This window comes from Anopheles arabiensis, chromosome 3, assembly GCF_016920715.1.
Source record: "Anopheles arabiensis isolate DONGOLA chromosome 3, AaraD3, whole genome shotgun sequence".
In the NCBI taxonomy this organism is placed as follows: Eukaryota; Metazoa; Arthropoda; class Insecta; order Diptera; family Culicidae; genus Anopheles; species Anopheles arabiensis.
Genome location: NC_053518.1, coordinates 5,807,061 through 5,821,908, shown reverse-complemented (window position 1 = coordinate 5,821,908; position 14,848 = coordinate 5,807,061). Strand labels below are relative to the sequence as shown.

At 48.9% G+C, this 14,848-nt stretch overlaps 1 protein-coding gene across 8 annotated transcripts; it reads left to right on the top strand.

Moving 5' to 3' along the window:
- Positions 1–26: 26 nt before the first annotated feature.
- Positions 27–14,460, top strand: LOC120899824 (CAP-Gly domain-containing linker protein 1-like). 8 transcript variants are annotated; one of them, XM_040306066.1, is made up of 17 exons: positions 29–656; positions 1,005–1,300; positions 1,380–1,569; positions 1,721–1,906; positions 2,370–3,023; positions 5,982–6,242; positions 6,324–6,428; positions 6,608–6,670; positions 7,063–7,137; positions 7,997–8,080; positions 8,172–8,303; positions 11,804–12,400; positions 12,472–12,993; positions 13,066–13,197; positions 13,265–13,680; positions 13,954–14,044; positions 14,109–14,213. In XM_040306066.1, the coding sequence occupies exons 1-17, from the start codon at positions 396–398 to the stop codon at positions 14,211–14,213; spliced, it is 4,170 nt and encodes a 1,389-aa protein (XP_040162000.1). In that variant the 5' UTR covers positions 29–395. The 8 variants fall into 8 exon arrangements, with proteins under 8 accessions (XP_040162007.1, XP_040162006.1, XP_040162002.1 ...); XM_040306065.1 differs by having other exon boundaries at positions 30–656; positions 2,367–3,023; positions 14,109–14,460; XM_040306068.1 differs by lacking the exon at positions 1,721–1,906 and having other exon boundaries at positions 28–656.
- Positions 14,461–14,848: the final 388 nt, after the last annotated feature.

Here is a 14,848-nt window from a genome sequence, read left to right as displayed (position 1 = left end):
CATCGTCAGCTGAGCGAGAAGCGAAGCTCATTTCACCCTGGCAGTATAAACGCACGAAGCTGATGACGCAAACGTAAATAAATAAACAAAGCAAGCAGAGAACTGCGCGTGAATGGGATCGAGTGTGTTCTGCTCGTGAGCGTGAATAAAAAAAGTCGTCTACCGCACTGTGCCGTGTGCTGTGTGTGCGTTGCAGGCCAAAACCGTTGCCGTGCTCGTGCGAAAAGAGGTGAAAAAACGGAGCGGGCTTTGCAAAGGTGATCGATCGTGAGAGCGAGCCTGCATCAAAGTGTACCGAAAGCAGGGATCCAACATCTCCGTCCTGGGTCGGGGGTCTGTTTGCTGATCACTCCGACGGCCCCGACAGTGAATGCGTGCACAGTTCGCGCTGACCGATGGAAACAGGTGGTGAGGTAAAAGAAGCACACCCGGAGGGTGGTGGCGACAGATCAGCGCAGCACTTTCCGTCGGATGTTCCGGGCAAGCTGGTCCCGGTCGAGGGCAAACCAGCGGGGTCGTTGCCGGACGGTGAGACGGCTTCCGCCGACCCGCAGGATGACACGTCCCTGAACGCCCGGTTGCTGGACAAGCTGAACGAGCAGTTCGAAAAGCAGATCCAGTTGGTCGAGAGCGAACGGTTGGACGATGGTTTCAAGGTGAGTAGAGTGCTGTGCGGCTCGCACTTACGCAGGTTAACGACGGCGACGATGACGGCGGCGCGCCACGAAGGTCACCCTTAAGGGGTTGGCTGGATTAGAATTCGGTCTCTTGCTGCAGCTGTCCCCCTTCCGGTCAAGGTTGTGCTGCGTGCGCGCGCTCGCGCACTTGTGTCGTACCGTACCGCTCCTAGCTATTATTGAGGCTCCTCTGTGGCATTAGCTCACTGGGGGCACACGTGGCACCGTGTCAACTCGTGTAATGTTTCAGCCTCTTTTTGTTCTACACATATTGCTTTCCGGGTGTTACATTTCATATTGTTGTGCGGCGCTGGCATCGGAGCTTAGCTTAGCGTGTACGCCGAATGGGTCAACAGTTTGCGCACGCTCAACACCGAGCTGGTGCAGTCGTTGCGCGAAATGCAGGACACCTGCATGGAGCGGATGCAGCTGATGCGCGCCGCCTATCTGAAAGACTTTGCGCGCTTCGGGCCGGAGGTGCGCTTGAGGCGGCTGCAGCCAGTGCCGGACACGCTGCCGACTGCGCCCGGCGAGCAAATCGTGTCGCTTGAGCTTAGCTCCAACTATCCCATCATACCGGCGTCGGACGAGATGTTGGTGCGGGAGCTGAACGCAAAGACAAGGTAGGCGGTGTGCGGCCATTCCTCCAAATAGTAGATTGTTTGAACGGGTTTTACTTCAAAAAACGTTGTCCTTCTCTAGCCTGATCGATGAACTGCGGACGGAACTGAAGGACCTGCGGAAGGAAGCGGCCGAAAATGGTGCCATACTGGAGCAGCTGCGCAACATGGCCCTCGAGCGGGACAAGCAGCTGGACGATAAGCGGAAAGAAATCGGCATACTGCAGCAACAGATCGTTTCCCTTAACGACCAACTGCTGAAAGTCAAAATGGTAACGGCTACATGCATCTGCGACGTATGAGGCTAAACTATACTCTCGCTAGACCCAGTTTCAGGCACCTTTTTTCCCCCCATTTCATAGTACTTGTTCCAATTGGCATGATTGTTCCAACTTTCCCTTTGATACTGATTTACATCGACAGTCCACCATGGCCTCGACCGATAACCGGAGCTTGATTTCGGAAATTACCGATCACCACGATAAGATCACGCAGCTGCGCAAGAAGCTGAAGGAGCAGGAGGACAAACTGCGCCAGGCGAACACCGCCATCCAGTTCCGGGATGAGGTGATCGCGCAGCAGCGGCAAGAGATTAAACTGCTGAACGAGGTATCGGTACCGTACTGCTTCTCGATATCCTGCTTATAAAGTGGCTTCCTGTGGGCTAACACCGGTGTTGGGCGGTAAAGGCAAACGGCTCTAATCATGTTGTTATCGTTGCTTGTAGTCACTTGAAACTGCTTCTGTCTTTTCGGACCTGTACGACGATGGTGGCGAGCGGGACAGCGATGACAGCTTTCCCAGCTCGCTTAGTGGAAGCTTCCGGCGGGAACGTGTTTCAAGCGGTGGTGGAAAAAGCTTAATGAAGCGTCTATTTTAGTGTTCGCCGAATGTAAAGTGCGATGGAGCTCAAGCCGAAATCTGATTTGAATGCTTTTTATAACCAAATTGTGCTTATATTTTTAACCTAGCTGCTTTTAAATAATAAATAATTGAAAAAAACGTTAGCGGTTTAAAACATTTTATTCTTTTCTTTTTTTTTCGTTTCATTTTTGGACCCCGCCACCAGAAGCCGGACTCAGCGCAACCAGCTGCAATCGATGCTGCTCCCAGTGTCTCATACTATTCCGTGCGGTCGTCCGAAGGTGATCTAACGCAGAATGGAATGGCAAGCAACAGCTTCTACCCATCCTCCTCCTCCACCCGGTTGCTGTTCGATGAGCTCGGTACGATACAGCAGGGCAGTGAAACGGAATCGGCCTGCGTGCAGGTGTTGAAGCGCGAGATTGCCGAATTGCGCGACGAGTTGCACAAGCGTGGCCACGAGAAGGATACGATGGGGATCCACGAAATGGAAAAGGCACTGCTCCGGCTAAGGGGCGCCTGTGAGGAGCTGCTTCAGAGCACGGGAAAATTGTCCGGCTGGGGGGATGGTTGGAGGGAAGGCTGCGACGAGAGTGGAGCTGGTGGGTGTTCGCTTCGGTTCGAGGACGACGATGAGCTGATCGAGGCAATGCGTGATCGGTGCGAGGCGTTGTGCCGTCAGCTGGGACTGTCGCACAAGGCGCACTGTACGATCGAGCAGGATGAGGGCATTGGCAGTGCGAGTACATCCAGACTGGAGCATTCCGAGCCAGCTCCAGGCCACAGGATAGAAGAGCAACACCAGCAGCAGCAGCAGCAACAGCAGCTGATGCACTGCATTGAGCGGCAACTGAAACGATTGGTGAGTGTTAACCTAATAAGCTAAGCAGCGTGGAGCGAGGGTGTTAAGTAGATCACCAAACCGACACAGGCAATCAATGGGCAATCAATGGACGCACATGTTTAGTTGCGGTGCGCTGACCCGCTGCCTTACTTTAAATAAACATCCCCATTTCTTCATCACCGACCAAACCAATGGGGTAAACATAGTTGGGATGCTACCCCGTTCGGCAAGAGGAACTCTCCTCGGCTCGGATTGAAATCTCCACAGGAAAAATTGCTATTTTTGGGGACCACTTGCGGATCCGACAATGCGCTCATTACGCTGAGTCGACAAATTTTAGACGGCTGGAGACGGCGGCTTTTAGACTCATTACGCTGTAACCCAGTTTCCCAGTTTGCCTCGGGAGTTGTTTCCCACTCCTCTTGGCACACAGCAGGGACATTCCATGGGTGCCATGGGTTGGGTCGGGTGCACTCCTCCAATGCACTTTTCACACCTTCCGGGGTGTCGGTGAGTGACAGAATCTATTTTGGAAGCGGGAATCGGGCGTGTGTGTGTCTGTGCCGCTAACGACGAAGTTTACGTGCCATTTTGGGTTAGACCTCTTCTCCTCGCCCCCCCCCCCATGTTTTCTTCCTTCCACCGATGCTCATTTCCCGACGCTTGTGTGGCAAGAATGCGCCAACCAAGCGCCAGTGGAGAATTGTGTGGGTTTTTGTTTCTCTCCCCGTTTGAATTCCATTTAGTCAGCATTGGCAGGAAAAGGGGATGAAATACAGGGAGCGGTGGAGGCAAAGAAGGATTATTTTTACCTTCTACGGTATGTGTGTGTGTGTGTGAGTGTGTTTGTGTGCACGGTTTGCATCGAAAGGGCGTTAATTTACAAGCAATAATATCGAGCGATATTTGTTGTATACGCAGCAATTAGCGCCATTTAGGGTGTTCGGGGGCACGTGTTGTGCGCGGTGAAGGTGTTTTGAATGTTCCCCTTTTTAGGACGATACATGTGCACTAGGGGTGGGCCAGGGGGTGGGAGATGTAGACAAGGTGTTGACTAAACAACTTTTAGGTGCTAATGTGCTTGTAGAAGAGTTGGGGTCGAATATATTACCTCGGTTGGTGCAATTTTCATCTAGAATCGTGTGAGAGCTAGAGTAAACCTGTCTTCTTTCTTTGGAGCAAATCGTTATTCCTGTTACGATAAATTTACTGTGTAGCTGAACAGTCTCCTATTGGGGTTCGATGCTTGCGGACGGTACTTTGAACCAGTTTGTGTAATTGACTTGATGGGCTAGGACAGTCCCGGTGGTCTAGTGGTAGACGCACCGAGCTCATAGAGACATGGATGTGGTTCAATTCTCATCCGAGTTTTAAGAATATGTAAAACAGGCTCTTTTCTTCTGAGGGATTTGGCGCTCAATTTAAGTCACAAAATGTGTCCTCCTACAGAATCGCTTTCAAATTGCTAACTAACTAACCAACTATAACTTATCGAAGTTCGTGTTAATGTAGAAAAACCATTGAGACAATTCTTCAAGACACCGGAGATAAATCTTTCAATTAAGCAGAGAGAATCAAAGGAGAATCCCAATCGAAAAGCAGCGGATGACTCATTTATCTCATCCCATTGAATGAAGACCTACCTACTACACGATCGTTCTTGCTCGCTCGTCGTATCAAAGGTCCCACAAAACTATTGCTACTATTCCTGCAGCACGCTTCCCATCAAGCACTGCGTTAGTCAATTAAGCTAAAAAGTCATCCGAGACAACGCTCCTAGTAGTAGTAGTACCGTCGCCCACCTCGACGTTGTCTTTAGGGAATCGAAATCTATTCTCTTACACCCCCCCCCCCCCCGCACACACACACACACATTCGATACGTGTTTTCTCGGGGGATACGTGAAGCTATTTTAAGCACGGACGAGAACCCAACAGCAACGTCCCCTTTACTCTCCAGGGATCCACGGTACAGGCATCAACCCAACAACCACCAAACTAAAAGTGCTCTTTTCGGGAGGTTTTCGGGAGGACCAGTTTAGAACCAATTAATTTTACTGCACTTTGGGGAGTGTGTGGCCGGCATACCCTTACCCGGACATCACCACACACGAGCGTTGTTTGTAAACGAAACGAAAGCGAACGTTCCGCGGGACGTCAAACCGTGGCATCAACGCCCACATCCATCACAGCTCTCTCGTGCTCTATGCGATCTTCACGCGATGCAGCTGCATAAGCGGGTTCAGACCCAGACCGAGACCAGACGGATGGACGGTGAGTGGTGGATGTGGTTGGGTCCTAAAATAACTTCCTCCCAGCACGCGACTAGAAGCGGGACGAGCAATTCCGAAATGCAATCCTTTTTTTCCTGCTAAATACGTTAAGTCTAACAAGCGCCTAGAAAATATTCTCTAATGCACTCGTGGGGCAAACTATGATGTATTGGTGGGTTATTTTTCAATTTTTAAATTTCTCTCCAATTTCTCCAATTCTTCATTGGATGTAAGCCAAATGAGAAAAACTCTTTCCCGTGGGTTACTGTTCGATTCACCCACAGTGCGCCGGCATGAAGACGGCTGCCGTTCCCTCCGGTCTGTCTAGTCTGAGCGCATCCGAGAAGTGAAGTGCGGTGCCCTCTTAGATTCACGCACAAGAAGGGCGAGACGATCATGGGACTTGGGTCTTGTGCCACTCTTCGATTCGACAGACGGATCAGTAAGTGCGTGGATGTTGCGTCGCAAACGTCGGTCGGAATTTTCGTGTGCCGTGTTGTACCGGGGCCGGAAAATATAATTCATTCACCGTGCGTGTGTGATCGTTTGGATGATCTTTAACGGGTTCTGTGGTGGTGAAGATTCGGTGGATGTTTGATCGTTTTTTTAGTGAAGACTCCTTGACTTATTGGCTTAGATTAGCAAGTGTGTGTGTGCGTGTTTAGTTATCAACTAAAAACCGTGTTACGATGACCGTTTTCCAGCTAGGCGGAAAGGAGCACTGCCACAACAGTGGCAGCGAGTCGCTCAGCTCGCTATCGCTCGGCCTGGACGAGGGCTGCACCCTGCAGGGATTGATCGACGATCTGAAGAAGGAGATCGAATCGAAGGATCTTGTGCTGCGCGGTCGGCACGATGAAATGGAGCAGCTGCGGCAGGAGCTGTCCAGCCAGGGCCGACTGCTAAACCAGTGCCAGGCACGCCAAGAACAGTTCGAGGGCGAGAGAACGAAACTGCTTCAAAAGGTACACCCTCCGCTGCTGTTCTTGCTGAAAGCTGTTGAAACATTGTAATGGCGCGTCGTTTCGTTTCGTTTTCCAATTTAGATCGCCAGCCTGGAGGAAAGCGTCGACGATCAAAACCGCACGATCGCGATGCTGAACATGGAAAAGCTGAAACTCGTGCGTCAAGTGGACGATCTCAAGGAAACGGTATGTTTCATAGTGTGTGCGCGCGCAAACGTGATCGTGTGTGTATGTGTGTGAGCGATTTAGCTACAAATATTGGTGTGTTTTATTTCTGTTCTATGGCCACCCGTCCCTGCAACCCTGTTGACTCTGCGTTCATCAACCCTCCTGGTGCTTTGATTGCTTTTGGGCGGGCGAAACAGCTGCACCAGTACCGGGATAACCTGCAAAAGACGAGCGAGGAAAAGGTCGCGATCGAGGACGAGGTAAGCCGGGTTGGGATGATTTTCCGCGCTCGTTTGAAGTGGGATAGTGTGTCCCTTTTTTTCATTTCCTCGGTCGACTGAAACGAAGCACAGCGCCAATGCCGCCGGTTCAGTTGCGTTGCGATGCACAATCTGTTTATACATTGGTTTATTTGTGCCAAATTAGATTCGTTTTTTGGGGGAAGGATTTGCGAAATACGGATACGTTTTGTTTACATTTCGATTGGGCAACTGGTTTTGGGGTTGCTTTACGTTGCTGTTGCCGTTACAATTGAATATGTTGTTTAGAACCTTGTTTCTTTCTCGAATGCAACTGTTTATTTTTTTTTCTTATTTTTTCTGTATCATTAACGTTTAAATATTTTTTTTTCTTTTTTGTTTGCAACCGCCAGTGCAAAAACCAGCTCGTCACCATCTCTAACCTGCGCGTTGCGCTCGAGGAAACGAAGCGCAATGGCAGCTCATCCGTGAGTTTCTTTTCCGGCCTTCGGTACAGTCAACCGGCGCCACCGGCGTACCGAGTCAGCTATTTGCATGCTAACAGCAAGGATGATACCGTGGAGCATCCGCCACACCACCACCCACCGACCGTAGTACCCTCCCCGACCTTAACCACCAGTCCCGCCACCCCGCCCAGTCCCACTGTAACCAGTAACAGTGATTCAAACATTGCCGGTCCGGCGGTACCACCATCCGGTGACTACTGGACTGCCTTTGGGCGTGCACTGTTTAGTGGGTTTGAATCGTAAATCGCGGGTCTTGCCACGTTGTGCCTTTTGAGAGACTTTCCTTGCAAACAAACCGATGACGATAGACCTGTGAAGTGTGTGTTCCTCTTCGGTTTGCTTTGATATCGATGATCTTTGACCTAATTCCGGATAGACTAAGTCGAAGTACTAACTAAGAGACGCGTCCGCATTGAAAGCTAGCAAGAAGCGAGAGCATCATACGCTTCCGATCGCTAAAGCTAAGCCTCAATATTTCATTAGCCTTAGCACGAAAAGGCTTAGTATTTAATTTAGCCTCATTTTTCCTAGCGTATCGCTTCATCCATAAGATGGTTTCCCGAAAACCATACTATCTCAGTGTTGATTGTTTTTTTATTGTTCCAATAAATTATTGTTCACGTTTACGTTCTTGGTAGTACGACCTTTTTACTAATTGTGTGGGTCGGTCGGCCCTTCTAACGAGTTAAATTGATTTGTTTTTATTTGCATGCACTTTTAACTTCTGTGTTCCAAAATCCGTTTTGGGTAAGCTAGACTACACCCTCCCTTAAAAGAAGATTAGCTATCTGTACCTTACCTTTCTATTGTGACACGGTAGGTTAGCGTACTGCAGGAGGTGGTGGAAAATTTGCAGCTAGAGGTGATTCTACTGAGCGAGCAGCTGAACGATGCCTTTAAAGAGGTGCGTAGCAGTGTCCCAAGATCCTCCTAATGAGTGGCTGACGTGACTAAAATATTTCTGTTTTTCTTCTTCGACTGACTGCTTTATCCAGAACCTCTCCAAGGACAACGAGTTGGACCATTACCGTGACGCTAATCTGCAGCTACGCTGTCAGCTGGCCGAGCTGAGCCGTGAGCTGGCCGATCTGAAGGACATCTCCGATGCGGTAGACATCCGGCAGGAGGTGAGCGTACCAGTAGCATACAAAACTACACTTAAACTTTAACACCCTGGCAAAAAACAATAAGCTCATTGCGGTAAAAGTCATCCATCAGGCTCGTTGGGTGTAAGAAAGGGGCACGACAAAATTACTGTACTAACCTCTAATGTCGCATTTGTGTCGCGGGATTTTGATTGAGAAATCATATTTTACGACCGTTTCGTTGAAGCATGAAAGCGTGAAGATAGGCAGGAGCTTGTTGACACGACGACGACGACGACGACGTACCGCACACAACATTGAGGCGCTGCACCACAATTTGGGTGACGATAGTTGTTGTCGAGCTATAAAATATCAGACACTCTGGTGGTCTACGGTTGCGGTGGTGCTCGAACGGTGAAATTTAATCGATTACCACCATCGGGTTAGATTTTGGGGCATATGTTGCCCGAGAAACACTTGGGTCGTGAGAATAAGGGGGGGTGTTTTATGTCCTGCGGGTGAAATGTTACACCAGAAAGGCTACTGTCGCTTGTTGCATCGAATATAGGCGTATAGTGTAGTAGAGCAGCAACGCCATCCGTTTGTTGTTGTATTGGAAAGTTATGAAGAAACTTTCTCCTTTGTCTCTCCTCCAATAACCTCCCCCGGGATTGTTGTAAACGGTGCTAAAGAAGCTATCAACACCAATACTTTTCACGGTGCCGTGAGGAAGAAGTTCATGCTAAAGGATAATCAGATTTTAATCGTGACCATGGTGCACAAACACACACGTGCAAGACAGAGAAGCATCTATCAGGGGGCACTCAAAGGCTGGAACGTTTATGCGGCACACACCCTCAGCACTCGGGTTGCGTGTCATTTCGGATCCTTACACTTTTGGTCGGTGAGGATTGGGTGTCTTTAAACCGTCGGGAGTACGGTTTCCCGTTGCTTAGTAAATAGTGCACACCCACCGTGGAGCAGCCCTTTTAATAGGACACGCTGGAAGTTAAGGTGTAAGCAGGTGGTAAATGAATTATAATTTCTCTGGAAAAGTAGGCATAGAGCGTGGAGTGGTGGAGTCTCACTGCTACTACGTTGGCAAGGTACGGCCCTGTTGTCCTGGTTTTGTTTTGACGGTTTTGGAGAGAGAGAGAAAGAGAGGCCTGGCAAAACGTAACTCTAGTAAAAGGGGAGAAGGGCAGATAGATATGTTAACTTTGATGGAATGCAAGGATTCCCCCCCGAGGACAATGGGTCCAGGAAGGTCTCTATATTCTAATGAAGTAATGAAAGCTTAGTTAGTTATGCGTATATGTGTAGGGGAGATCCTCGTCTGTTATGGTACCGATATTGGAATCTAAATCCATATTTCACTGTTGCCGGGTGGCCGCCATATTTCTACAATTAGGATTGAACCTTGGCCTATCTAGTCACTGGAACGTATAAGTAAAACTATGCCGCCCCTTTTGGCGGTTGCATTTTGCTCCTGTGAAGGTAAAGGTCGGCTATAGATTTGATTCCATGACGGGTATGTTGCTAGGCCGAACACTTGCCAACTGTACAAAGAAACAGGCCAACCAAGGCCCCGTCAAAAGGAGGGTATGAAGCATGCGTAAGCCTAGACCAACAAATGGTCGTTATCCTGAAGCGAAAAAAGTAGAAGAAAAACCGTTTTGGGTTGATAAAACTTTGCAACGAATATCAATTCCCATCAGTAATCAGTTTCCAAATGAGCAGTTTCAGCCCGCCTCCTGCATGCATAACTCCGCTTCCATCTCGATAACCGGATAAAAGTTGATCCTTCTCGCAATCGGCACTGGAATTCGATTCAATTAAAGGGTATAAAGTTTTCGCTATGCAGGAAAAAAGGCGAAAAAGCAGCAAAAAGTAGAAATATTAATGGAAAAACTTTTGCTCACATGAAGACGAGTTTTTAATAAGTTGTTCGTTTTGTGCGCCCGTGTTGCAATGCTGTATGCAACTGCTGGCCGTCAGAAGGACGAATTCTTGCTGCCATGTACGACTCCTGTTTGTATGTGTGTCTGTGCGTGTGTTGCAAGCCGTCCTATGTCTAGTGTGGTAGGAAAAACTCTCCCTCCTTTAGCACCACACGCGCATTCCATGCACTTCATTCATTTTGCTTCGGGAACTGGCCCAACCCCCAATGGATGGGGGGAAAGTAAGAAATCGGGAAAGTACGCCGCATGGTGTGTGGGTGCAATGTCCTCGAGCGTGCCCAGTACGTTTGCTGCTTTGCCGTTACGATTGAAATCAGATTTATTGGTACATGCTGTTGCTGATGGTGGTGGTAGTAGTAGTTTGTGCCATGCCATGCCATTCAGCGTTGGAGTGGAAGAGACAGAGGATTAAGCTTGGAACACGCGGGATACAAGAGGCGACGAAAACATTGTAACCGATTCCATTCCAGGCACATCGCCTCCTCCTCTGCTTGGCGGTAGTTTGGGAAATGCAATCGGAGTCTAGTGGACCTTGGTGGTGGTGCTGGTGTTGGTTGGGGCTCGGTGGATGCGGTAAAGCGCGCCAAACATCAACAACTTTGTCGACGAACAACAAACGCGGTGACGACCACCAGCTCGCGAAGGACGAAGGATCGAATCGTCAGTTCGAGTTTGGCGTTTGGCGGGAGAGGACTTCCCGTTTTTCCCGGAGAAGCATCACGCTGGAGCCTTGGCATTGTGTGATTGAAAGGATAGTTCGTACGCCAGGTCCCTAAAGTCTCTGTGTGAGTGTGTCGCAAAACAATCACAATAAGATGTAGCACGGTTTGTTTGCGGAAATATTTAATACTAGTGGAAACAAAAACGTCACAAAACTACAATTTGCAATTATTGTAATGGGTTGTGCCACGTTAGCGGACTCCTTGGGCCGTGTGAGGGTGGGTTAAAATAGATAGAGACAACCGATTACAATCGGCACATGCCATCATGCTCGTGCGAACCTTCGGGGTAAACTGTGGCCCCTCTGTTTTAGTTCCGTTTAAGTTTAATATGTTTTGCCACAAACCCCCCCCCATCTCCACTCCCGGGCTAGAAGCGGACAAAGGATAAGCGTGGGAAATGGAAGGAAAACGCGAGTGTATTTCGAACCAGTTACTGCTGCTAAATGATCAGGAATTCCAGCAGTGTGTTCATGGCATAAAATCGGGGTCCACAGTATGGCACAGTCCCCGTTGAATGTTTTGTTTTTCCAGGTCATTTACACTTCCTGTATTGGAAAAACACTGTCCCTGGTGGCGTGCGTGAGTGTGAATGTGTTGAAGTGTGGTTGAGGGGGGGGGGGGGAGGGGGTATTTTTCTGCAATTCGTTCCCTTTCCCATTCCTGGCCCCCGGTTGGTTTGTGTTTGAGTGTGTGCCGTTCATCGATTTATTGTGGAATCGGGAAACCTTTGGACGACTCTGTTTGTTTTCCCGTGTGTTTTAGAATTGCTCATGAATTCTCTGTGTGTGTGTGTTTGTTAGTCATAGAAATACCAATTAACGTACGAATATCAACACGTCCGTTTGCTTTGTTGTTGTAGCTGAATGAACAAAAGCAACGACTGTTCGCGCTGCTGAAGGATGACGTGCGGCAGCTGCAGGACCAGATGAACGGCGTCCGGGGGGAGATCGAATCGCGCCAGCAGGATCTAGGCCACCTGAGCTACTTCCGCGAAAAGTGTGCCGAAATGGAGCGGCTGCACGAGCTGGAACTGAGCCAGCAGCGCAGCAAACATTCCAGCGAGCTGAAGCAGCTGCGGAGAGAAATCGAATCGCTGAGCAATCAGCTGGCCGGGTCGGCCGATACGGGCCGCCAGCACGAGCAGATGGTGGAATCGTTGGCCACGCTGCAGACCACGATCACGAAGCTGGACGAGCACAATCGATTGCTGCAGAAGACGATCCAATCGTACCAGGAGAACCGGGTGCAGCTGGAGCAACAGTTGGGCGGGTCGCAGCAGCAGCTGGACGTGGTCCGGCACGAGCTGGACGAGCTGAAAGGGCGCAGCGATGAGCAGGAGCGGAGGATTGAAAGCTTGCGGACGGAAAAGGACCGGCTGGCCGGGGAGTTGATGATGCAGCGGAAGATGTGCAAATGTGGCCACAGCACCGCCACTGGCAGTGGATCACGTGAGAGAGTAAGTGAAGGAGTGATTTTTTAGAGTGATTTGGATCTAATTCTTTCCGTTTCTTGTTGTTGTTTTTGCAGGCAAAGGTCCCCCTTTCCCACTCGCTACAGAAACAGTTGGCACAGAAGACGCTTGAAGTGACACGCGTCCAGGAAGAACTACTCCAGCGTACCGAAGAGTGGAAGAGGCGTGAAACGGAGTACGTCAGCCATCGAGTACGGGCGACCGAGCAAGCGACGGGCCTGATCGAACAGCTGAGTGAGCTCAAAGGACGCTTCGGGAATGTAGAACAGGCGGCACAGATGAAGGATGAGTTGATCGACCGATTGCAGCAGAGTTTGCGCGACGTTACCCGGAAGTTTACGACGCGCCAGGCACAGCTGACGGAGCTGGAGGCGAAGAACGTGAATCTGTCGGATGCGCTCGATAAGGCACGGCAGGAAGCGCTCCTCTGCGAGAAGCGTTGCACGGAGGAGCAGAGCAATGCGCGCCGCTGTTCGATAGATCAGAAGAACCAGCTGCAACAGTACGAGCGGCAGATCAATCGACTGCGGGCGGAGGTGGATGCTTTAAGGGAAAAGTGTGACCAAATTTCTAGTGAGGTGTGAGCAGTGGTGATAGGCTTTGGTTTTGGTGGAACTGTTGAAGATAATTTCTGTTCGTTTATATTTCAGCGCGATGTGTTACGGGATGAATGTCAGAGCTTGCGGGAACGGTTGGCAAAGTATGAAGGAAAGGAGAGCGCTCTGTGTGAGGTTGTGAAATCAAATCAGGACGAGCTAGCAATTAAAGCTTCTCGGGTGTTGGTAAGCATAAAGAGACAGCATGCTGTTGTCGGGTTGCGGTTTAATTTAATATTTTATCTCTTCAAAGGAACTGGAAGAAACAAACCGCAAACTGAGCCAAAACTATCAGCAGCTGAAAGAATTGCACGACAGCGTTACCAAACAGTACCAGCTCGCGCAGCTAGAGCTCGAGCAGCTGCGCGACTGTTCGAAAAAGCTGGCTGAATTCAAACAGCAAACACTGTCCACCAAGGAGCTAACGCGCAAAAGCGTAACCGAATGGAAGGAACGGGAGGCTCAGTACTGTCAGGAGATTGGCCGGTTGAAGAAACGGACGGAACTGCTCGAGCAGGATCGTTCGAAGCTGATCGGCAAGCTGAACGCGTACCATCGGGACAATACGATACTTGCCCGGCGGATGCAACAATCGCAACAGCAGCAGCAACCACAACCACAGCAGCAACCACCTTCCCGGCAACACTCGCCGTACGATGACAATCGGAGGTGAAGCGTTTTTTGCTATTGGGTTTTATTTTTGAGTGAGTTTTTGCAGACTAACGAAACTAGCGGAGTGTTGATACGCATGGCCTTTGGCACGTGTTTGTTTTGGAGGCCCATTTTTTTGTGGAATAAATAATAATCTGCAGGGGTTTTTAAAATTTTACAAGTAATGTGATAGAAGATGGCTCGAAATGGTGCATGATTTGTTGGACAAAAACTGTGTTCGTTTTTGAAATCTTTCTTTAACCCAGCAATCGATTCTTGTCTTTCTTTTAGAAGCTATAATCTCACACCGCTTCATCAAACATTTTACCCACCCGATGCGTACAAGCTGGTCCGTTCTACCAGCGATCCCAACTGCAACGAGGTACTTTCGTAAGAGGTAAGCGTTTGTAAGCCAATAATTATCACACGCTTTGTGTTTTTTTTAGTCGGACGAGCTACTGCAGAAAGTTGAGTACACGTGCAGCCAGCTGCAGCAAATACGGAGATTCTGGCACCAAGGCCTGAAGGAGGTGTTTCCACCCGAGCCGTAGCATTGACACGGGGGTACGCGTGTGCGTAAACGACTCCGGTACGCGTGTTTTCCACGTACAACGGGTACAAAATCATTCTGCCGTGTGGTTGGTTGTTGTTCCAACGTAATGGGGTAAACTTTGGTAAACATTAAGGATAGAGCGAATTAGTTATTGAATAGTTAATGTGAAAGGTGTCGTTTGTACGTTGTTCTTGGATGGATTTTATATAAAAAAAACAAATAGCAAACTGTGCTGCAAAAAGTGAGTGCCTGTTCATTTCTTTCTATTGGCGTGATGATATTTTTATTTAATTACCAATTATTTAACATTAAACGTCTGTTCAGAAGACACGACGTTCGCAACCGTTACAAACACGTGTGCAGCTGGGTGGCGCTTAAATTTGAAAAAAGTTCGTTAAAAACGTAAACGAACTTCCCGGGACATAAACCTAGTTTCGTTAAATATGCATCGCGGGTTCGTTAAAATTGGTTTGCTTGAGAGCTGGTCAATGCTGGACAAAATAGAATAATTCGTTCAAGAAAATTTGAATTTATAGCCTTATAACATTCAATATTTTACATAACTTTTATGAAAATATATTTTATCACAGCAATGATTTGAACGAATTATCTTTCCTATAGGAATAAAGCAAA